The sequence below is a fragment of the Typha latifolia genome, chromosome 7 (genome assembly GCF_019914945.1).
Source record: "Typha latifolia isolate L0001 chromosome 7, TyphaL0001v2, whole genome shotgun sequence".
NCBI lineage: Eukaryota > Viridiplantae > Streptophyta > Magnoliopsida > Poales > Typhaceae > Typha > Typha latifolia.
Genome location: NC_133092.1, coordinates 6482596 through 6506295, shown reverse-complemented (window position 1 = coordinate 6506295; position 23700 = coordinate 6482596). Strand labels below are relative to the sequence as shown.

General features: G+C 40.1%; 1 protein-coding gene across 2 annotated transcripts; it reads left to right on the top strand.

Annotated features, from left to right (window-relative positions):
- Positions 1 to 4000: 4000 nt before the first annotated feature.
- On the top strand, positions 4001 to 11483 carry LOC140791826 (putative ABC transporter C family member 15). 2 transcript variants are annotated; one of them, XM_073142486.1, is made up of 11 exons: positions 4001 to 4102; positions 5033 to 5888; positions 5993 to 7422; positions 8127 to 8213; positions 8550 to 9152; positions 9301 to 9465; positions 9548 to 9842; positions 9926 to 10446; positions 10531 to 10594; positions 10682 to 10921; positions 11073 to 11483. In XM_073142486.1, the coding sequence occupies exons 2-11, from the start codon at positions 5060 to 5062 to the stop codon at positions 11192 to 11194; spliced, it is 4356 nt and encodes a 1451-aa protein (XP_072998587.1). In that variant the 5' UTR covers positions 4001 to 4102; positions 5033 to 5059; the 3' UTR covers positions 11195 to 11483. The 2 variants fall into 2 exon arrangements, with proteins under 2 accessions (XP_072998587.1, XP_072998588.1); XM_073142487.1 differs by lacking the exon at positions 4001 to 4102 and adding an exon at positions 4383 to 4796.
- Positions 11484 to 23700: the final 12217 nt, after the last annotated feature.

Below are 23700 nucleotides of genomic sequence, written 5' to 3'. Positions count from 1 at the left end.
AAGTGATTTAAATATGTCAATTGAATATTTTTAAGTTATGAATGATTTTAAGTTAAAGTGTTCGGATAATTTTAAAGTCGTCATTGAATTGCTCAAACGGTGTCATGATGATAAAGAAAATATTCAAGAGCACTAGAATGGCCACTCTCCATCCAGTTATCCTCTCAACTACTTGAAAAGACCGTCGAGCTTACTAGCACTTTTGGCAGATATCATGAAATATGGCATTCTAATGGATTTCCAAGCATTCGAACACATGAGCTAGAACTGAATAGTTTTAGTCCACTTAAATGAGTTTTTTTTTTTCTCTACAGATATAGATATTAAACATTCTTAGGTCGAGAGAGAATGCTTATTGAGGAGATTTGAAGCCTTAGAAAAGTTTTGACAAAGCTATTCATGATGATCAAAAAATGGGAGTGAAGAGATTCGCTGAAAATTATTTTGAACACATTTGACGTGCGGTAAATGACTTATACTAGAAAGCCAGGTTATTGTTATTTTGATGCATATACCATAGGCGATGATACTTGAGAGATTGTGCCTTCTTAAAGAGGTAGACCCCTTTATTGGTCTGAACCCCGCAATCGCTGTTGGTCTAGATCTCTTTATTAGTATGAAGCTCGCAACCACAATTGGTCTGATGAGCAAAAGAAAAACTGAGGTGCCATTTCATAAGATTCCAAAACCTGGTTACCCTATGTTACCCAAGAATAAGATAATTTACTGATTCTACCTCATCCTAGCACATAGGGAAAGTGGTAGAAAGAGTAAGGGACAAAAATATAGACTAGCATTAGTTGAGAGTTGAACCCATTAAGCTTTCCAAAGAAATATTTTAATGTTAGTAGAAATCGACAACATCCATTATGATAAGCAATGCTCTCCTTTTTTTCATAAAAAAAGTACTGTGATTTTGAGATGTCGTCGTAGTATAAAAAATTGAAAAAAATAAAATAAGAAAAGAGAGATGTCACCATGAAATTCTATTAATACTTTTACCTAGAAAGTGACAACAAAATAAAAAATATATTGACTTAGACCTTAAACATCAAGCCATAGTCTTGGAGGCAAAAGTTGTCGACTTAATCAAGTTAGGACTAATCTATTGAATGGTTGTTAGTGGACTATATTAATAAATCTCAATAGGTTTGACTTAATGTGCTATCATACTTGTTTGGGTTAAATACATTTTACCCCTTATACTTATATACAAAATCACTTTGCTCTCCTGTACTTTAAAAGTCTCAAATTAGTCTCTATACTAACAACTAAAGTAAAACCGTCAGTTCTGGCAAAGTTAATGGAGCACGCCCAAATAATCAAAATGTCTCTTCGTATTTATTAGGCAAAGTATATCAATATTTGATTTTATTTCTTTTAATACATACTTATTTTGTTCCTAGATGTGATATAACTATTAAACTTCATGTGAGGTTGGGCATTTTTTTAAAATGCTTATATATGAGGAGAAGAGCATTTTTGTCCATAAAAAATAAAAACGGAGGGAATTCAACCCTCCATTTAATTTTTAAAAATTTTTAGGTGCACACCATTAATTTAGATGGAAAAACTAATAATCTTACTTTAGTTGTAAGTATAAAGACTAGTTTGAGACTTTTTGAAGTACATAGATTAAAATAATTTTAGGCATAAGTACAGAAGGTAAATTGTATTTAACCCTACTTATTTTTAATAATTTCCGAATAAAAATTTAACCACTAGTTGAGAAAAACATAAAAATCAAAATATAATTATTTTAAAAATCCAGAAACTCAAAACCTTAAATCTTATTTATATGCATCCATCTCTTTATTAATGATGTAAGATTTTATTTGTACTCACGTAATTAACAAATTATATTTCAAAATAGAATTTTATTCATGTAATACGTTTAGATTTTATGTACGAGCATATACACAAGTTATGACATCTTATTAGATGTTATGAGATGATGAAAAATATTGAAGTAGAAGAGTAATTTTGAAGTTATGAATTTCAAATATACAACTGATTTGAAGATGTCAATTGAAGATTTTTAAGTTTGTTATAAATGATTTCAAGTCAAAGTGCTCAAATGATTTTAAAATCTTTATTGAACTGCTCAAATAATGTCATGATGATTGGAGTAATATGAAAAAAAAAATATTTAAGAGAACCGGAATGGCCACTTTATGGTCAACTGTCCACTCAGCTATTTGAATAGATTATCGAGAGTATGAAATAGAACATTCGAACACTTACAGCCATAATTGAACAGTTTCAATCCAATTTAAATTACTTTTTTAGTTTTTTTTCTCTACATATATAGATATTAAATATTCTTAGGTTGAGAGGAAATACTAATTGAGGAAATTTGAAGCTCTAGAAGAGTTTTGACGAAATGTTCGTAATGATCAAAAGATAGGAGATACGAGATTTATTGAAGATTATTTTGAACACATTTGATATGGACTTCTACTAGAACACCGAGTCATTATGACTCTAATGCACATACTATAGGTGATGATACTTGTTGAGATATTGTGCCTCATTAAAGAGGTTGAACCCTTTATTAGTCTGAACCCTGCAATCGCAATTAGTCCAATGAGTGAAAGAAAAACCTAGGTGTTATTTCAGAAGATCCTGAAACCTCTTTGCTCTATGTTGCCCAAGGATAAAGTAATTAACTAATTCCACCTCATCATGGCACATAGTGAAAGTAATAGAAAGAGCAAGAGATAAAATATAGTTTAGTATTAGTAGAGAGTTGAACCCATTGTGCTTTCCAAAGAAATATTTTAATGTTAGGAGAAATCAACAACACTCACAACATTGATCATCCATCCCAAGAAGAATATGGCACCTTCTTAGAGTCAAACAAAAGACAAGTGACTTGAACATCTTTCATATCCGAACCTTCCCTTCTTAAGCCTAGCCTTAGCGCCCCCTTTTTCTTTAAAAAAAAATACCTTCATAATCTCAAATTGTCATTGCGGAAGCAGAAGGGAATCCTTCAAAAGGAAATGGATGCAATATCGACTAGGTTAGCCACCCAAATCCAAACATCCTTTGAGGCAACTAGGGAAAGGGAGATCTCACTAATAAGCTCACCTAGAATAAACCTAGAATAGCTTACATTCCTCCTATGATTTCTCCAAGAAAGGGATAAAAGCTAAGACTCCTCTTATTCCTAAGATAGTGTTAACATTAGTAAAGGTTAGGTAGAAAGCTAGGGGAATGCTAGAGATCCAGAGATTTTTCATGATATATTTATTGTACTCATTACCAATAGTATGTTGAATACCTATCTAATGGAATGAAGGGAGTCACAAAGGTACTTAAATACAATTGTCTTGTTGGCTTGCACCCGAAGGGTTTGCCAGGAGTTGTGAGATTCATACTTGGCTTGCATAAGCTTGACCCAAACCATGTCGGATCTATTGGGAAGATCAAAAGCTCTATACCCAATAAACCTAATATGATAGTCCTGAAGACTACATATCGAGACCACTCATGTATTTTTTTATGTCATATATTTTATCTTTTATTGGCCAAATAATAATAAATAAATGTAACTTATTCAATATTGGTGTTAGATAAGCCAACAATTTATGTACAAATATTTTACAAGTAGTAATGTTACAATCACAAATACTTTAGAAACATTCTACAAATAAGATGATGTGGCATCATCTTGTCTATTGATAGTTTATTTCTTCATCTAGTAGTCAAAATAATGTCACATAAAAAATATAAACTTGTGGTAGAGTGTTTGTAGGCATAGCATTATTCAGGTACCAGATGCCATATCCACATTGTTTGTAAAATATTTATAAAATATTTGTGGGTGAAATAGTTTTCTTTCTTATTTAGTCGACAAACAAATATTTACTAACCCTAATTACCTTTGAAATCAGACATGAACGGATGAAAAGCTCCGCAACGGTGAATTCATGAATGGGAATGGAAAGTAGAGTACTGGAAATCATAAGGATTCATCTTCCGGATTTGCTGTCATTCTTCCTCTCTCGAAATCCCTCTCTCTCTGGTCCCAAGATCCAACTCGGTGAAAGGTAAAAGAGAATACAAAAAGATCCTCCACTACCATACCAACTCACATGTAAGTTCTGCTCCTCTTTTTTTTTTTCTTAATGCCCTTTTTTTTCCTTTTCTTTTTTGCTCATTGCCATCGTCCTCTCTCTCTCTCTCTCTCTCTCTCTCTCTCTCTCTCTCTCTCTCTCTCTCTCTCTCTCTGTCTCTCTGTCTCTCTCTCTCATCCTTTTCCTACGTAATTATCATCCACATGCCCCTGTGTCTTTGTGGGTTCTCGATGGGCGAGCGATGAGTTCATGAATGAGGACATCGTGTACCATCCATCGTTCGAATCTTTCACTGCTAAAGAATCAAGACGCCCAGATGGATTACACCAAGAACAAGGGATTCTGGGAGTGGCCATTGGGTGCTCTAATTTTTTTTTCTTTTCTTTTTCTAATTTTAAGGTACAGAAGTTATTGCCTGGATAGGATAGACATGTATACTTGTGGGCCTTGGAGGAGATCAATGTTACTATTATAAATACATGCATGGGAGATGGAGCCAATTGCCGAGGTGGAGAAAGGAGAGAGAGTCCATCCAAATCTGTGGGTTTAGAATTCAGAGCCACGTGCTCTCTCTCTTTCCTGCATATAATCCAACAACAATATATAAAATTAGTGCAGACCTGCCCATAAATATATATACATACTGCTTCTCCACCACCTTCAAAGTGAGTACCACTGCAACTACTCCTATCCTCTGGCTTTCTCTTGCTTAAGGTGGGACTCACCTCTACTCGTGCCATGAGTTTCCCTTTGTTGTAAAACTTGGGTTGTTTCCAATGTAACAGTTGCTTGTTTTACTATTTCGTTTGTAAACTTGGCTCTGCTTAAGATTAAGCATTGGTTGTCACCAGAGATTTGGTGGCCTGAGGCTTCTTTTTGGAGGGAAAGAGCTAGTGATACTGATTTTAAAAAAAAAATTCTCTTATGCTGTGATCACTTTTTTGGTTCAGGTACTTTGGCTACCCCTAGTAGTTTCCATGGAGGTGTTAGTGGAATACTTCCACGTATTTGTTTTCTCACTGTTGGTGAGTTGGGTCCTCGTAGAGTTGATGAGGTTGAGGAAAGGATGTCCTGAGGCTGGAGAGATTGGCAAAGGAACAATTAGTAGAAAGGCCAAGGTGCTTGCTGAGATCACAGTGCTCTGTAATGGATTGATCTCCCTCTGCTATCTTGGTTTTTGTGTTCATGGGTTTTGGATTCATGAGCACATCCCCTTGGGATTAGCTTTATCTGCAATGTCCTGGCTCCTGGTTACTTTCTTCTGCCTCTTTTGTAAGCAAAAAGGAGCTGGACTGCACTGCAGCTGGCCTTTAGTTCTTGTTTCCTGGTGGGTGTTCTCTAGCCTATCAGAATTCTTGTCCATCTCCATCTATCTATATAACCATTGGAGAATGGAAACGCTGCCAATGATTCCTCCAGCTGCAAGCATCATAGAGTTCACTTCCTTCCCTTTGTCCAGTGTCCTCTGTTTCACTGCTCTTTCCATGAATTCTTCAAGACATAATTCAGAACTCCAACAGCCTCTATTTTCGAGAGAAGAGAATGACAGGAACATAGACAATTATTCAAATGCCGGGTACTGGAGCCGCCTCACTTTTCGATGGTTGAATCCAGTATTCGAGAGGGGAAGGGCTGAAAGGCTTGAGCTCCCGCAAATTCCGAGAGTTCCTCAATCTGACACTGCAGAGAAGTCCTATGCCTTGCTGGAAGAATCGTTCCGAAAGCAGAAGCCGGAGCTCTCCCCATTGCCGCGAGCGATCATCGATGCTGCTTGGAGACCTTTGGCCACAAATGCAATCTTTGCAGGTAGGAGTAATACTCAAAAGGCTTGGTTGGTGTGGTTCTCTTAGTTTAGAATTTGAGCTTCTCTATGATTCTAACAGTTATGGATTTTGGGAATTTATTGCCAGGACTGAATACAATATCTTCCTATCTTGGTCCTTTCTTGATCACCAACTTTGTGGAACTCCTCTCCGGCAAGGACACAAACAAGGATCATCACTATGGCTACATGCTTGCTTGCCTCTTCTTCTTCGCAAAGACGATTGAATCACTGTCTCAGCGCCAATGGTATTTTGGAGCTCGTCAAATTGGCGTGCGAGTTCGTGCAGCGTTAATGATGTCAATTTACAGCAAGTCTCTTCTCATCAAGTACTCGAGCACCGGCACAGGAAAAATCATAAACTTCCTTGATGTTGATGTTGAAAGGATTGGAGATTTCTTCTGGTACATACATGGTATTTGGTTGCTTCCATTTCAAATTTCTTTGGCTCTAGCCATTCTATACCGAAACCTCGGCGCAGCAGCCTCGTGCTCAGCACTTCTCACAACAATTCTCGTTATGGTAAGCAACACCCCGCTTGCGAATTCGCAAGAGAATCTCCATTCTAAGATCATGGAAGCTAAGGACTCCAGAATTAAAGCTACTGCAGAGGCACTAAAGTGCATGAGAATTTTAAAACTGCATTCTTGGGAGTGTGCCTACTTGAATAAGCTTCTTCATCTTAGAGATATTGAGAGGAGATGGCTCAAGAGATATCTTTACACTTGCTCCGCCATCGCCTTCCTCTTTTGGACCTCTCCGACGTTAGTTTCTGCCGTCACCTTTGGTGTCTGCATCTTGGCAAAGAAGCCACTGACTGCTGGCACAGTTCTCTCAGCTCTGGCCACATTTAGAATTCTGCAAGAGCCAATCTACAATCTCCCAGAACTAGTTTCTATGATGACACAAACAAAAGTGTCAATGGATAGAATTCAGGAGTTCATAAGAGAAGAGAATCAAAAGAAGATGAATCCTAACTGCAGCATGAAAGCCTCAGATGATGTTGCAATAGAGATTGAGCCTGGAGACTACAGCTGGGAAGCTGATTCAAATTTGAAGAAGCCCACGCTTAAGATTGATCAGAAGATAACCATCTTGAAGGGAGAAAAGGTTGCGGTATGCGGGTCGGTCGGGTCAGGGAAGTCAAGCTTCCTTTGCAGTGCCATTGGAGAGATTCCAAAGGTCTGCGGTGCAGAAATTAAAGTCTACGGTTCGCGTGCTTACGTACCGCAAAGTGCTTGGATTCAGACCGGTACAGTTAAAGAGAATGTGCTGTTTGGGAAGAAGATGGATAAGGTCTTCTATGAGGAAGTATTGGAAGGTTGTGCTCTGGATAGAGATATTGGCCTCTGGGCTCATGGAGACATGACTGTGGTGGGGGAGAGAGGTATGAATCTGAGTGGGGGCCAGAAGCAGAGGATTCAACTAGCAAGAGCCATCTATAGTGATTCGGATGTTTATTTGCTGGATGATCCTTTTAGTGCTGTGGATGCACATACTGGAGCGCATCTCTTCAAGGTGAGAAAACACCACCATCTTTAATTTCTCATACTGTTTGTTTGAATCGTGAATTTGGTGGTTTTATCGGTGGAATCTTATGTCTCTATGCCTTTGTTTCAAGTTGATGTACATTTCCTAATATAAATCTCTGAACATCATGCACCTCTATTTTTATAGTCAAATAACTCTCTGAACACTATGTCAGAACATGTGATGTATTATTTGATTTGTCCAATTTATATTCTCTCTGTTTCCTTTTCCTTTTAAAAATTTGTACTGCTCTATCACGTATCAGAATCTGAAACTTTTAGGCCCAATTATTTTTTTTCCTCTCAATTAATTTGAAGCGTAAAGAGCTGGTCTATGCAGGACAACATTTGTCACTTTTTTCTTGTTTTAGGAAGCATTTAATGACTTAGTCATCTTGCTATTTGAGGAAAGGGAGAAATAAAGAGGTGGATCTGCTGACGTACCACTGGAGATGGAAGTAAAATCCTTAGAATAAAAGGAGCTACGTTGCATTCAATTCTTTTCTAAACTTTCTCTTAGCTTTTCTGTTGATGTGGGATATTCTGTACAGTTATTGTTGAAATATTACGAAACGTAGTCAAAGTGAGGCCGTCTAATTTGCAAATATAAAAGATTATGCTGCTGTTTGTTAGTTATCTGGCATATCCAATATATTTGTCCAGAAATGTGTAATTATGTTTGAACTTATGCAGGAATGTCTAATGGGGCTACTGTCTTCCAAGACTGTAATCTACGTCACGCATCAACTGGAGTTCTTACACGATGCAGATCTTGTGCTGGTAATACCCTTTTCCCTATTACCTTTTGTAAAAGTTATTGTTTTGTCTCTAAAACTATTACGCTAAAGATTAATAGCAAATAGATTTTGGCTGCCTAGAGCTTTTGTAAAAGTTATTGTTTCGTCTCTAAAACTATTACGCTAAAGATTAATAGCAAATAGATTTTGGCTGCCTAGAGCTTTCGCAACACAACTTTCTCGGTAATTGATTTCCCCTAGTAACTGACTTGCCTATCGAACTGTGAAAGAGCTAACAGTAGAATATATTCATATACAGCTCAATATTACCAATGAGTTTTCACTGTCAGATGGACTAATGTTTTCAGGAAAATAACAGGTAATGCGAGATGGAAGAATTGTTCAATCTGGAAAGTATGAAGAACTTATTAAAGATGAGGAGGGAGAGCTTGTGCAACAAATGGCTGCGCATACCCAGTCGCTGAATCAAGTCACAACACCAAAAGAGCAAATTTCAGCAACAAGCTCAATACCGCAGAATAAGAAAATGGAGCTTGAAGAGGTAAAACCAAGGAATCGGGTCAAATGTTCAGAACTTTCCGAGAGTACATGCGAGGAAGAGAGGGAATCTGGGCGAGTCAAATGGCATGTCTATCGAAGATTTGTGACGTCGGCATATAAAGGAACTCTTGTTCCAGTGATATTATTATGTCAGGTTCTGTTCCAGGCATTGCAGATGGGTAGCAACTATTGGATGGCTTGGGCAACTGAGAAGGGAGATCTGGTGAGCAAGGAGAAGCTCATAGGAAACTTTGTTATACTGTCTGCGGGAAGCTCAGTGTTTATATTGGGAAGGGCAGTTCTTCTAGCAACAATTGCAGTAGAAACAGCTCAACAGCTTTATCTAGGAATGACAAGAAGTATTTTTCGTGCTCCCATCTTCTTTTTTGACTCAACGCCTTCGAGTAGAATACTCAATCGGGTCAGTTACTGATCCATTTCTCAGTCCTTTTGAATTTAAGAAGAATGCCAGATCACTATACATGTATGCATGAAATCAACATAGAAACTATAGTAAGAAACAATAGAATTATGGAATTGACCATTTTTTCATTCCTTCAACTTCTCAGTCTTCAACAGATCAGAGCACTGTGGATACAGACATCCCTTACAGATTGGCAGGACTAGTATTTGCACTTATTCAACTCCTGAGCATCATAATTCTTATGTCGCAAGTTGCCTGGCCAGTGTTCATCCTTTTTGTCATAATTATTGCAATCTCCATCTGGTACCAGGTAAGCCAAACCATCAAGTTTTTCTACCTGTTCTTTACTATATAATTGAAGAATGGAAGATAAATTACCATTGTATCTGCAGAACTATTACATCAGTACTGCTAGAGAACTAGCTAGAATGGTTGGCATCAGGAAAGCTCCAATCCTCCACCACTTCTCGGAGACCATAGCAGGAGCTGCAACCATTCGCTGCTTCAATCAGGAGAACAGATTTTTCAATAAGAACCTAACGTTAATTGATGACTATTCTCGTATCACCTTTCACAATTCTGCGACGATGGAATGGCTATGTGTCCGAATAAACTTCCTCTTTAATTTCGTCTTCTTTGTTGTACTAATCATATTGGTCTCCATGCCAAGAAATGCCGTGGATCCTAGTAAGAATTTTAACAAAGCACTGAACTACTTACTTGAAAATTTTACTTACATGGATAATAATTAATCTCCTTCTCTGTCACAGGCCTCGCAGGACTTGCAGCAACCTATGGTCTGAACTTAAATGTATTACAGGCTTGGGTTATATGGAACCTTTGTAATGTAGAGAACAAGATGATTTCTGTAGAGAGAATTCTCCAATTCTCCAAAGTACCAAGTGAGGCTCCCTTAGTTATTGAAGACCGCAGACCAGAAGAAAACTGGCCTAAATGTGGAACAATTGAGCTTGACAATCTTCACATTCAGTATGCTCCTGGTCTCCCCATGGTTCTTAAAGGTATAAGTTGCAAATTCCCAGGAGAAAAGAAGATTGGAGTGGTGGGCAGAACTGGGAGTGGGAAGTCTACACTCATCCAGGCTCTATTCAGGGTGGTAGAGCCATCCGCAGGGAGAATTATTATTGATGGAACTGACATTTGCCAAATGGGTTTACATGATTTGAGGTCTAGATTAAGCATAATACCCCAAGATCCAACCCTGTTTCAAGGAACTGTAAGATCAAATTTGGATCCACTGCAACAGCATTCAGAAGTTGAAATCTGGGAGGTAAGCAAAGCAACAACTTCTCCATTCTATCTGGTGCACACGCAACTTTAAAATTTAAATTCCACTGGCTTTAAAAATGTCCAGGTTCTGCGTAAGTGCCGGCTTGAGGAGATAGTAAAAGAAGATAAGAGGCTACTAGATGCACCAGGTTTGGTTCTTTTCTAACTTGGGAGTCTGTACAGAAGTATTCTATTACCCCTTCAGGGAGAGTGACTGCAAATGGCTTGCATTGCAGTAGTAGAAGATGGAGAGAACTGGAGCGTTGGACAGAGGCAACTAGTTTGTTTGGCCAGGGTGCTGCTAATGAAGAGGAAAATTCTTGTGTTAGACGAAGCTACGGCTTCGGTAGACACTGCAACTGATAATTTCATCCAGAAGACAATCAGACGAGAGACCAGTGCCTGTACTGTCGTCACAGTTGCGCATCGCATACCGACGGTCATCGACAGTGACCTGGTTCTGGTACTTGAGGAAGGTATGCAAGATTAATCTGACAAACATGGAACACTGTTGCCTTTAATGAACTACTCATTTCATCGAGTTCATAACAGGATGCATGCTTTATAAACAAAGTTGCGTTTTACAAGCAAAGTTTATCTTACTCTTCTTCTATTTGTCTGATGCAGGGAGAATACTGGAGTTCAACTCCCCTGATTTTCTTCTTAAAGATAAATCATCAGCTTTTTCGAAGTTAGTAATGGAGTTCTTGGGAAGATCAAAGGGTGATCATCAATCACAGTTCACATGAAAAAAGAATCAAAGGTACCCATTCTCGCCATACCTGTGGATATCATTGTTTGAAGTCATCCAGGGAACTTGTAAATACAACCATAAGAAGGAATAACAGAAGACATGGCTTCAGTACATATAGGATACAGGCCAATAGCAATGGTGCCAGAGAAACAAAATTAGCAGAGGAACAACTGGTGCAGGAATATGGAAAGATGCAAGTGGATCTTCTATATTGGATTTTCTTGTGAATACTTTTATGCAATTTTTGAATAATACCATAATATACCAGCCTTTATTAAAGCTCACTCTCACCAGCATTATGAAAGAAAAAAAAAAGTTACATGGAGTATAAGATAGACTTTAGTCAACAAAGGAAATGCACAAAATGTATATAGCTAGGGACCGTTATCAAAATCTTATATACTCATAGTTAATTTCTATAAGCTACTCAGGATCAAAAATTTTGTCACTTACACAATAAATAGTAACGGATGGGAAAAAAAACATTTCATGAACTATAATAATACTTGAAAGAGTAATGTATGGCACGAAGAGAAATACAATAGCATAATAGCATAAAATATGTGACGAAATATGAGAAACAAGTACGCGTGAGTGAATCTACTCATCTGAGGTCCAAGTGAAATAATCGAAATCAATAATCTAAGTACATATCTTCACCTTAATTTATAAATTTATATTTCAATTTAATAATATAAAATATCTAAAACTGACAACTAATTAACTTTGGGCTAAAATCTAAGCCCTAGGCCTGTAGCCCTTCAATTGATAGGTTGTGATGTGATTTCGACCATACTGAGTCATCTCGTGCATGAATACAACCTACGGACTATATTTCTTGCTTTGATTTATTTATTTTCTTTAAAAAAATAAGAATTCGGAATGTCGTATTCGAACACAGAGAGATCGCGTTTGAATGCCTTGTGTGAACGCATGCATACATTCACACATACAGTGGACGCAAATTGTGCATTTGAACGCGGGGAGGTCGCGTTCGAATGCCCTCGTTTGAACGCCTAGATACGTTCGCACATATAGAAGAGGCGAATTGTGCATTCAAATACGCTCGACCCCGTTCAAATGCGACGGCGAAAATGCATTGTTCCAACGTTTATCATTTGTTAATTTGGCTTGTTATGTTAGCCTCTTAATATGTGGATGGCAACCTAATTGGGATTATAAATGATTATTGAGTTTTCTTTCCTTCTCCTTTTACCCTAGTTCTTCTCCCTCCTCGCTTAAGCCCTAGTCGTGTGTCATCTCGACACCAATTACCCCTAATCTTCCTCGATTATCGAGTCCTCCCTCCTTATTAGGATCTCAACCGACTTCTCCCCCCTCATTCTTATCCCTCAGTACCTTGTGCCACCAAATTCATCACCATTACCACCACCTTCATTATCATCATCATCACTATCACCCGTCATCTCCACCCCCACCGCAATATTGCTTATTTTTTCCATAGATGCAGTTAGAATCTGTGAAGGGCGTGAATATTAAAAATGTATATCCAGAAGATATGGAACGATCACCACTAGTTTTGTAATTTTATGACCACAAAAGAATATTTTTAGAATATTCTCCTCCAACTGCGCGGACTGCTTCCCAACATTCGAGCTTGATCGAAAACGGATGCATGATCCATACCAAGTGGTATCAAAGCCACTGTTCCTTGGATACCATGCCAACAACTAGATCTATGGCATCGAGACCAAGTGAAGGCACCTCTGTTGAGGGAGAGGCCATGGATATTATCAAATCGGAGGCAAACCCAAACTCACCGGTTGGGACTTCTCCAACAACTTCTACAATCAACTCGGATCTAATCAAGATGTTCGCGGACATGATGGAGATGCAACTAGCCATGCAAGTGTCAATGGAAGCGATGACTCAAGTCCTCTTGGGCGCACCAACGGGTATGATGACAACTGAGTTTTCTACTTGAACCCAAATTGTGCCACCGATCGAGCCACCTTTTCGCCAAGGGACTTGCCTCCACCATTCCATGCTAGACCGAAGGAAGATCATGAAGACTTTATGGGTGGTCACGCTAGGGGGCCCTTGCTTCCTACGCTGTCCGAAGGCACAATGTAGCATCGCCGACTTTTCATCGCAACTCAGCATCGGATCCACCTCACCATGACGACGATGACTAGTGGGCGGATTATGAAGAACCAGCAACCTGTCGATATCATCCTAGGGATGCTAGATTAAACCCAAGAGAAAGAAGGCCCAACCGATAGGGTTGTCAAAATAATCAAGCCAGCTCGAGCTTAGGTCGAGCTTGGCTCGAGCTTAGGTCGAGCTTGGCTCGAGCTCGGCTCGATAATGCTCGATCAAGCTTGGCTCGAAAATAGATTGAGCCGAGCTTGATCATTAAAGCTAGGCTTGAAATTAAATTCGAGTCACCTCGATAAGGCTCGAATATATATATATAATATAATATAAGTAATATCAAACTAATATGAACCATCAAATCAAAACCCTTTCACCCATTCAGAATTTCAGCCATTATTTTCTAACACAATTATCTTTATTGTTTGTAATTTATATTTTAGTTGCTTGCAGTTTTTTGACACAATTATCTTTGTTACTTATAGTTTATATTTTGGTTGCTTGTAGTTTTCTAACCCATTTATCTTTATTGCTTGTAATTTATATTTTAGTAATATTTATATCTTTATAGTTGAATTAGATTTTATTTCAAGCTTGATTTAAGCCTAAATTAATTCAAGCTTGCTCAGGCTTGAAAATGTTTTGAAATTAATAAGGCTTGAAATTGCTAATTGAGCAGCTCGTTTAAGCTCGTTTAAGCTCAAAATTGGCTCGAGTTCAAAATTGGCTCGAATTGAAATTATTTCAATTCAAGCTTGATCATAAAGACAAGCTCGAAATTAATTTCAATCTAAGCTTGATTAGAGCCAGGCTCGATCAAGCTCGGCTTGTTTACACCCCTACCAACCGACATAAAGTTGTTTGCCTCAACTTCCCACCCTTCAAAAGAGGAGATCCGCTTGATTGAGTTTATCGAGCGAAGCAATTCTTCAAGTACCAGCGAATACCTAATGCACAAAAGGTGTTGCTAGCATTTTTCCATCTTGAAGATACCGCCATCTAACGGTACTAGGCCACGAATCGAGCTCAAACCTATTGGACGTGGGAGGAGTTCACTGATGATATTTGCGTCCAATTTGGACCCTCTAGTTATGAAGATTTCCAAGCTTCTCTCACCAAGCTAACCCAAAGGACTACGGTGAGAGCATATCAAGAGGAATTTGAGTGTGTTAGCAATCGAGTGTGAGGCTAGTCGGATTCCCAACTAAAAAGCATGTTCATTAATGGCCTTAGGCGGGACATTCAAGCCAAAGTGAAGGCTGCTCAACCAACCACATTGCTTGAGTCTTTTTCCATAGCTCAATTGATGGAAGAGAAGCTTTGGGAGGTTTAGTTGGCAACAAAAGGGGGCTGGAGCACCATGGAGTTTAGAGGAGTGCATCGGCAAACCGTAGCCACACATCATGTGCCGGCGGCTCCACCGAGGACAACAGGTGCAAGATTGCTTCCACGGCCACAACTAGAGGTGAAGGGACCTCCTCGAGCCACCATGAGAAGACTTACCCTAGTCCAAGTTTAAGAAAGAATAGCTAAAGGGCTGTGCTTTTATTATGATGAGCGATTCACTCCTGAGCACAAATGTGCCCGCCCGGTAGCCATGGTGATGGTGTTGGACGAAGTAGAGGATATGGAGGAAGATGAAATGGTGGAAGATGAACTAGATGACTTGGTGGAAGACTAGGAGGCCTTGGAGAGCAGCAAGGAGGTCCACGCCAAGATCTCCATGCATGCCTACATCGGCGCTAATGCACCAGAACGCTTCAGCTTGACGGCACCATGAAGAATCAAACAGTGAGGATCTTCATCGACACCGGAAGCATCCACAACTTTATGGATGAACCTGTGGTCAAAAAGATAGGAATGACTACATAAGCTACCTCTGGATTCGATGTAGCTCTTGGAGACGGCACGATGCTTCGAGCGAACGGCATATGCTGAGGGGTTCTTTTGAAGATTCAAGGCAATTTCTTCACCTTGGATCTTCACCCCTTGGCCTTACGAGGGGCTGATATTGTATTGGGGACCCAATGGATGTAAAGTTTGGGTCTGATGACTTTTGACTTTTCAGAAATGTGGATGAATTTTAAGCGAAGTAGCAAACGAGTGTGGTTAGATGAAATTCGACCACAACTTGGAGCCCAACTCTAGCCGATTGTTAGACTGCCACGGGCTGAGAGCCATAGCTTTCTAATGCAATTAATCTAGAGTCAAGTGGACCATACAAAGGAATAAGAAGTACTCACTGATCTGTCCGCCTTGCTGAAGGAATTTAGCGAGGTGTTTGACGAGGTGTTTGAAGAACCATGTGGCAAGCCGCCGGCTCGACCTTATGGCCACCGCATTGAGATTACTCTCGGAGTTGAGCCAACTAATATACGACTATACCAGTACTCATTTGTGCAAAAGGAGGTGATCACAAAGCTTGTCAAGGAGATGCTAGACAATAGAATCATCCAACCGAGTCGGAGCTCATACTCATCACCGGCGCTTCTAGTGCAGAAGAAGGACAAAACATGACAATTTTACGTGGTCTACTGTGCACTCAATGCCATCATGGTGAAGGTTAGGTATCCTATTCCTATCATTGAAAAACTCTTGGATGAGCTTTGGGGGGCCTCTTACTTCAGCAAGTTAGACTTGCGAGCCGGCTACCACCAAATCCGAGTAAGACCTGAGGATGTGCACAAGACCGCATTTCGCACACATGACGAGTATTATGAGTTCAAGATCATGCCTTTTAGACTCACTAGTGCCCCCTCCACCTTCCAAGGGTTGATGAACGACGTCTTTAGGACATTATTGAGGCGGTACGTGCTTGTCTTCTTTGACGATATCCTTATGTACAATCGTTCATGGGAGGAGCATCTTGTCCACCTCCGTGAAGTGTTATAGATTTTGAAAGACAATGAGCTGAAGGTGAAGGAGTCTAAGTGTTTATGGGGTTAGCCAAAGGTCGAGTATCTCGGCCACATTATATCGGCGGCAGGAATGGAAGTTGATCCCTCCAAAGTGCAGAACATGGTGCAATGGAAGATTCCAAAGACATCAAAAAAATTGCATAGCTTCCTTGAATTGATAGGCTATTACCGTCGATTTGTTACCAACTAAGGCAAGATCGCCGCCCCCTTGACATCACTACTGAAGAAGGGGAGTTTTAGTGGACCGAGGCAGCAACAAAGGTGTTTGAAGAATTGAAGAAGGCAATGATCACAACGTCGGTCTTAGCGTTACCCGATTTTACCAAAACTTTTATGGTGGAATGCGACACGTTAGGGACTAGAATTGGGGCTATCCTCATGCAAGAAGGGAGGCTAGTCGCGTACATGAGCAAGGCGTTTTCGATGAAGAACTAGATGATGTCTACATATGAGCGAGAGATGCTATCCATTATTCATGTCATCACCAAATGGAGACCATATCTCATAGAGCGGCGATTCGTGGTGCGTACTAACCAGCGAAGTCTTCCCTACTTCCTTGGATAACGGATTCACACTCCGGCACAGCAACGGTGGGTGACAAAGTTGTTGGACTACAATTATGAATTGGTGTACAAGAAGGGAACTGAGAATCAAGTCGCCGTTGCACTATTGTGGCAACTCGAACTGGCTGACCTAGCCATGATTTCTATCCCAATCTTTCCTTTTCTTTCAAAGATTAGAGTTGCATGTGTGGAAGATCCAGAGATGATGGAACTCATGAAGAAAGTAGAGAAAGAACTAGCCAAGTATCCTGGGTTAGAAGTGAAGGACGGTCTACTACTAGACCGAGGGTGAGTACGAGTACCGGCCAAACCCGAACTACGAGTGACTTTGATTCGCTACTTTCATGACACTCCTATGGCAAGGCATGAGGGAACTTTCAGAACCTATAAGAGATTAACACAAAATTGTGTATGGGAAGGGTGAGAAAAGAAGTGTTGTTCTATGTTCGAGCATGTGAAATCTGTCAATGCGCCAAGGCGGACTCTACAAAATTGACGGGGCTGCTACAACCCCTACTCATTCTAGAGCAAATTTGAGAAGATGTGGTAATGAACTTCATTGAAGGACTTCCCCAAGTTAGAGGACATATAGTGATAATGGTGGTGGTCGACCGGTTGACGAAGAGTGCGCCCTTTTCAGCTCTAGTGAACCCGTACACCGAAAGAAGGTAGCAAAAATTTTTGGGAAGGAAATAGCCTAGTTGCATGAAATGCCGAGGTCAATAGTTTCATACCGTGATCCAATTTTTATGAGTCACTTTTAGCAAGAGTACTTCAAGCAGCAAGGTACTAAACTGAAAATGAGCTCGACGTATCATCCGCAAACCGACGGGCAATCTGAAGCTGTTAATCACTGCCTTGAGCAATATTTGCAATGCTTCGCTGGGGAGCAACCAAAGAGATGGCTACCTTACCTACCCTAGGCAAAATATTGATACAACACAGCTCATCACACTGCTATTAGGATGACCCCCTTCGAGGTTGTCTATGGACGCATGCCCCCACCCACATTGCGATCCTATGATCGACTGAATGCACCTGACCGTTCCAACATAAATGAGGTGCTAGTGGAATGGGATGAAGTACTCAAGCGGTTCAAGTTTCACCTAGCAATGACATAGAATTGAATGAAGCAAGTGTATGATCACAAACACCAGGATAAAAGCTATGAAGTTGGCGATTGGGTCTATGTTCGACTCCAACCGTATCGACAAATCTCAGTACGACCCATTCAGAACCAAAAGTTAGCACATCATTTTTTTGGTCCATTTGAAATTCTAGGGAAGGTGGGAGCGGTCACATATAAGCTGGACTTACTTGAATCATCCCGAGTTCACCCGGTCTTCCATGTATCTAGCTTGAGAACCCGGGTTGGTCTAGCTGAGCAAGTTGTGGTAGGACTACTCGAACCTAAATCAGAGGCAATTGAGCTCATTCTAGAGAAGGTCCTAGCATGAAGGAGGGTCAGACACGAGGGGCGAATAGTTACAGAGGTGTTGGTGAGCTGGGTCGGTCAGACACAAGAGGGCGAATAGTTACAGAGGTGTTGGTGAGCTGGGTCGGTCAGACACAAGAGCAAGCCACATGGGAATCTAAGGTAATATTAATAGATCGTTATCATGGATTTGTACTTTGAGGACAAAGTGAGTAGAAGCATGGTGGAATGATATTATTCATACCACATTGAGTCATCTCGTGCATGGATACAACCTATGGACCTTATTTCTTGTTTTGGTTTATTTATTTTTTTTTTAGAAAATAAGAATTCTAGATATTGTGTTCGAACGCGGGGAGATTGCGTTCGAACACCCCGTGTGAATGCATGCATAAGTTCGCACATATAGAGGACGTGAATTGTACATTCGAACGTAGGGAGGTCGTATTCGAACGCCTTTGTTCGAATGCCGACATACGTTCGCACATATAGAGAATGCGAATCGTGTGTTCGAACATGCTCGACCCTATTTGAACGCAATCGACAAAAATGCATTGTTTCAACATTTATCATTTGTTAGTTTGTCTTGTTAAGTTAGCCTCTTAATATATAGATGGCAACCTAATTGGGATTATCAATGATTATTGAGTTTTCTTCCCTTCTCCCTCTACCCTAGTTTTTCTCCCTCCTCACTTAAGCCCTAGCTATGTGTCATCTCGACATCGGTTACCCTTAATCCCCCTCGACTATCGGGTCCTCCCTCCTCCTTGGGATCTCGACCAACTTCTCCTCCCTCATCCTTATCCCTCAGCACCTCGTGCCACCAAATCCATCACCATTACCACCACCTTCATCATCATCATCATCATCATCACTATCACCCATCATCTCCACCCCCACCACAATATTGCTTATTTTCGCTCTAGGTACATTCAGAATCTATGAAGGGTATGAATATAAAAAACATAGATCAGGAAGATACGTAACAATCCCCACTAGTTTCATTATTTTCTGACTATAGGATAATATTTTAAGAATATTTTCCTCCGACTGTGCAGATTGCTTCTCTGCATCCGAGCTTGATTGGGAACGGACGCACAATCCATATCAGGTTGGGCTCTCCCCTAGCCCAACTACCTAGCTCATATAACCCAAGTGGCTTTGGGGAGAGTAGGGATGAAAACGGGTTGGATTAACTTCGTTCCAACCCTATTTAGGCTAGATTCAAATAAAATATTTCTACCCGATTAGGATATGGATTTAGATATGAGTAAGATTTTTTGGAAAAAAGCCTAGATACAAATACGGGTTAGATATATTTTTTGGAATACTGATACAAGTAGATGCCCCATGCATTGGAATTAGGGTGTAAATGAGCCGAGCCTGAGCAAGCTGGCTCTAGCTCAGGCTCGGCTCAACTCAACTCGAGCCAAGCCAGACCTAGCCCGACTTAAGCACGAGCTTCGTTAGAGGAGGAGGAGGAGGCGGGGCGGCAGCTTGCTGAAGGAAGAGGAGGCAGTGGCTTGCCGAGGCTAGAGGAGGAGGAGGAGGAGGGGGCTAATGGAGAGGAGAAGGCGGCAACGGCTTGTCGATGGAGGATAATGAGGCCAGATGAGTAGGTGAAGGAGGAGGAGGAGGAGACAGCGGAGGAGGAGCATGCTGAACATTAGCGGATCCTATATGTCTCATCCACTGCCACCTAGCTCTCTGTTATCCACTCGCAAACCATTTGCTACACTGTAACAACCTATCCTTAAAAAAATTATGGGCACGACCTGGCTGGCCATAGTTGGTCATGCAGTTTGCATAGCGCATGGGCGTGCCACGCACCCCCTTTAGCCACTATGACAGCCAAGTAGCTATGATCAACTAGCTGCGGCAGGCCCCGGTGCTGCCGTAGTCGTCACCTTCTTCTCTCACCATCTCTCTCTCTCTTTGTCTCTCTCTCTCTCTCTCCTCTCTCCTGAGCACTCCTTTTCTCTTTCCCTCTTGCCGCCGCCAAGGTGAGCCCCTCCATTCTCTCTCTCTCTCCCTCAGGTTCGTCGGAACCGAGCCACCGACAAGAGGCTGGCCAATAGCGGTCCAACCCCTCCCCGCCGGCCCAGCTCCGCTATCCTCCTTTCTCCTTCTCTTCTCTCGTCTTCTTCTCATTTCTTTCTTTCTTTCTTCTTCTTTTTTTTTCTCCTTCTTCTTCCTCGGTTCCTCCTCTTCCTCTTTTTGCAACTGTGTTGGGCTGAACCCAGCACTGCAGCAATGTTTTTTTTTCTTTTGCTATATTAATTATATAATGTATTTTCTAATGTTAAGATAAATTAGTTTTATTTATATAGTTAATTATTTTGATAATTTACACTCACTAGTATAATTATTAACTAAGTATTTTCAATATAATAATTTATTAATTATAATTATAAATATTTACATATAAATTTATTATGGTTTAGTCATTATTTATTAGATTAATACATGTAGTCTTATTGATAAAAATCTTATATTTATATTTATATTTTATATAACTATTTTTAGCATCTTATTATTGTCTACTACTTTGTATAAAATGGAATACTAAGGTTGCATATTATTTGTATATAATAGGATATAGGGTATTTTCCATATAATTTATGATTAATCAAATAAGAGTAAGTATCACAAAATAATTATTAATAAGATTATATTTATAATTATATTTTTATAAATCATACATATGATTGTAATTAGTTATATACAAAAAGAGATAAATTAATATATGCTTATTACTTATTCTATAATTATCAAACTATGATTCTTATTAAATAAATATAAATTATGGTAATAGCATATTAATATTATCGCAATTAAATTTATCCTAAAAATCTAATTAATTTTAAACCTGACTCGAATGGATTATAATCAGATAAACGACTAACTTTATATTACCTAAATATTTTTAAATCTCAAACCCCTTATTTGAGACTACGTGGACATTGTTAATGGTGAGTTGACGTTTAATTGATGGATAGGAGAAATATGTGGATTGTGTCTTCTGATCAAACTATGAGTAGTCTTATCCCCTAGATATCTTTTTCAAATTGGGATATATTATATATTTATGTATATGCATGTTTTGACCTCCAGCATGATTATATGATCTTATTTAGATATGATCTCAGTCGAGCATATTTTATCATTTATTTGATTAGATTGATATTGGATATGAGTATACTAGTGATATAGAGATGATTAAATATGATCATATTGTTATGACTTTATGTCGAGATGATCTCTAACATAAGTATGCATGTGATAGACTAGCATGAGTATACATATGATACATATACGATTGGAGATTTTATCACATCATATATTTCTTTTGACTTCCCTATCACCTAAATTCCTAATATATATGACTTGTTTTAGTACTAGATAAAATGCATATGATCTGTCATTTAGAAGGAAAGTATGAAATATAATTGATAGGATATGATTGGTAAAAAGTATGAGGATACCCGAGTGGGCGCGAGGGTTAGGACGTGTCTGGAGTTGATTGATTGCTCGACATAGTCACGATCTTGTGGCCTTACGTTCGAGGTTAGTAGTCTATGTGTGCAACAGACATTCATGTGGTTTTTATCAGCTAGTTGGGTACCTGGGTCTGGATGATGATGATACCCTTAATGATTAGTAGGGTATGATTATATAATTGAGATACTCTTAACGGTTGGCAGAGTATGCTCTTAACCATTGCTGCGTAGGAAGTTACTCAATGCAGTTGGACAAGCGAAAGCCCTCGTTGATGATGACAAAGCTCAACATGGAAAATGCGTTCGATAAAAGTTAGCTAGGAGGTGGTCATCAAAATGCTTAAGCACATGGGGTTTCTAGAGGTGTGGCGCAACTAGGTCTCGGTGTTTATCTCCTCTCAAAGCTTTGCCATCCTAGTTAATGGCAAACCTACGGAGTGGATAACTCCCCATCGCGGCTTCGACAGGGTGATCCTTTATCACCCTACCTATTTATTCCACTTTCCTAGATTATGTCGAGCCTTTTGAATAAGCATGTGGCTAGAGGCCTACTCTCGGGTGTGAGGATAGGCGACGACCAGTTATCCCACCTTCTTATACATAAATGACCTCGTAATTATCCAACACCGGACAATGCAAAGTGTGTCCTCAGTTGCCTTGAGTAAGGGTGGCAAATTTTAACCCGACCCGATAACCCGACATGATAACCCGACTCTTAATCAGGTTTGGGTTTAGTATAATCAGGTTCGGGTCATAAATGTGTCAACCCGTCTAACCCGTTTAATAATCGGGTCGTGTTCGGGTTTATATAGGTGACCCATTCTGACCCGTATGACCCGTTTAAGTATATGGGTTGGGTCGGGTCGGGTCGGGTCAACCGACCAAACCGCTAACCCGCAACCCATATATACATAAGGTAAAGTCAAAAACCTAAATCACACTCTCATTCTCTCCACTCTCCAGTCTCCACCCTCCAGCCGTAGCCGCCTCATCTCACCAAAAGGGGAAAAACACTTCGCCACCCCTCCTCTCTCTCTGACCGTCGTTTGTCGCCTGCCGCCTGCCATAGTGACCGAGGTAGACGTAGTGGTCATGGTAGGCGGTGATGATGGCGTTAGATAACACATTTAGTGATAGCGGCCTCCGTGCGGACTTCAACGGCCTCCTGGCCGTCGTTGACGTGGTAGAAGCCACGGATGAGCTTCGCCTTGTATAGGGAGTCGATGACGATCTCCATGCGACGCATGGTGGACATGGTTTGGAAGGAGAGGAGCTCGAAGGAGGTCGTGTCGATGGAGCAAAAGAGGGGATTGATCCGGTTGCCGGTGAAGGGGATGCTCATCTCAGTTTTAGGGTTTCGTCGCTGGAAGCGGAGGAGAAGCCATGAGGAGTGACGGAGAGGAAGCAGATGGAGGAGGTGGAAGAAGAAGAGAGGCGACGGAGGAACGCCATGGCCGTAGTCTCCTTTAAAATAGGAAGGCGGAGGAGGAAGAAGAGCAAGTATTTTATTATTATTATTTTTTTTTTTTGAAATTTAGGAAGAAGAGCCAGTAGAGGAAATGCTAATACTTTGGTGGGAATGTGACACATGTTTGGCCTGAGGAGATGAACATATATGGATTAGTATTGTAATTTTAATTATGTATGAGTTTTAAGTGGTAATAAGCTATTTTATATGTATAAAATATTATAAATTAGAAAATATTAAATTTTATATAAGATTTATATTAAACGGGTCGGGTTAACACGACCTGTTTAAATATACGGGTTAGACGGGTCGTGTTAGCATGTTGTGTTAACCCGATTCATTTATTAAACGAGTTAGGCGGGTCGGGTCGTGTTACCCGTTTATTAATCGGGTCGTGTTCGTGTTTACCAAATGCAACCTATTTACTAATCGGGTCGTGTTCGTGTCAAGTTAAAGTTGACCCGACCCAAACCCGCTTAACCCGACCCGATTGCCACCCCTA

Coding starts and splice junctions, on each gene's coding strand:
- LOC140791826 (XM_073142486.1), top strand. CDS start 5,060: ATGGAGGTGTTAGTGGAATACTTCCACGTATTTGTTTTCTCACTGTTG. Junction 5,889..5,992: donor CACAAATGCAATCTTTGCAG/GTAGGAGTAATA, acceptor ATTTATTGCCAG/GACTGAATACAATATCTTCC. Junction 10,922..11,072: donor GGTTCTGGTACTTGAGGAAG/GTATGCAAGATT, acceptor TGTCTGATGCAG/GGAGAATACTGGAGTTCAAC.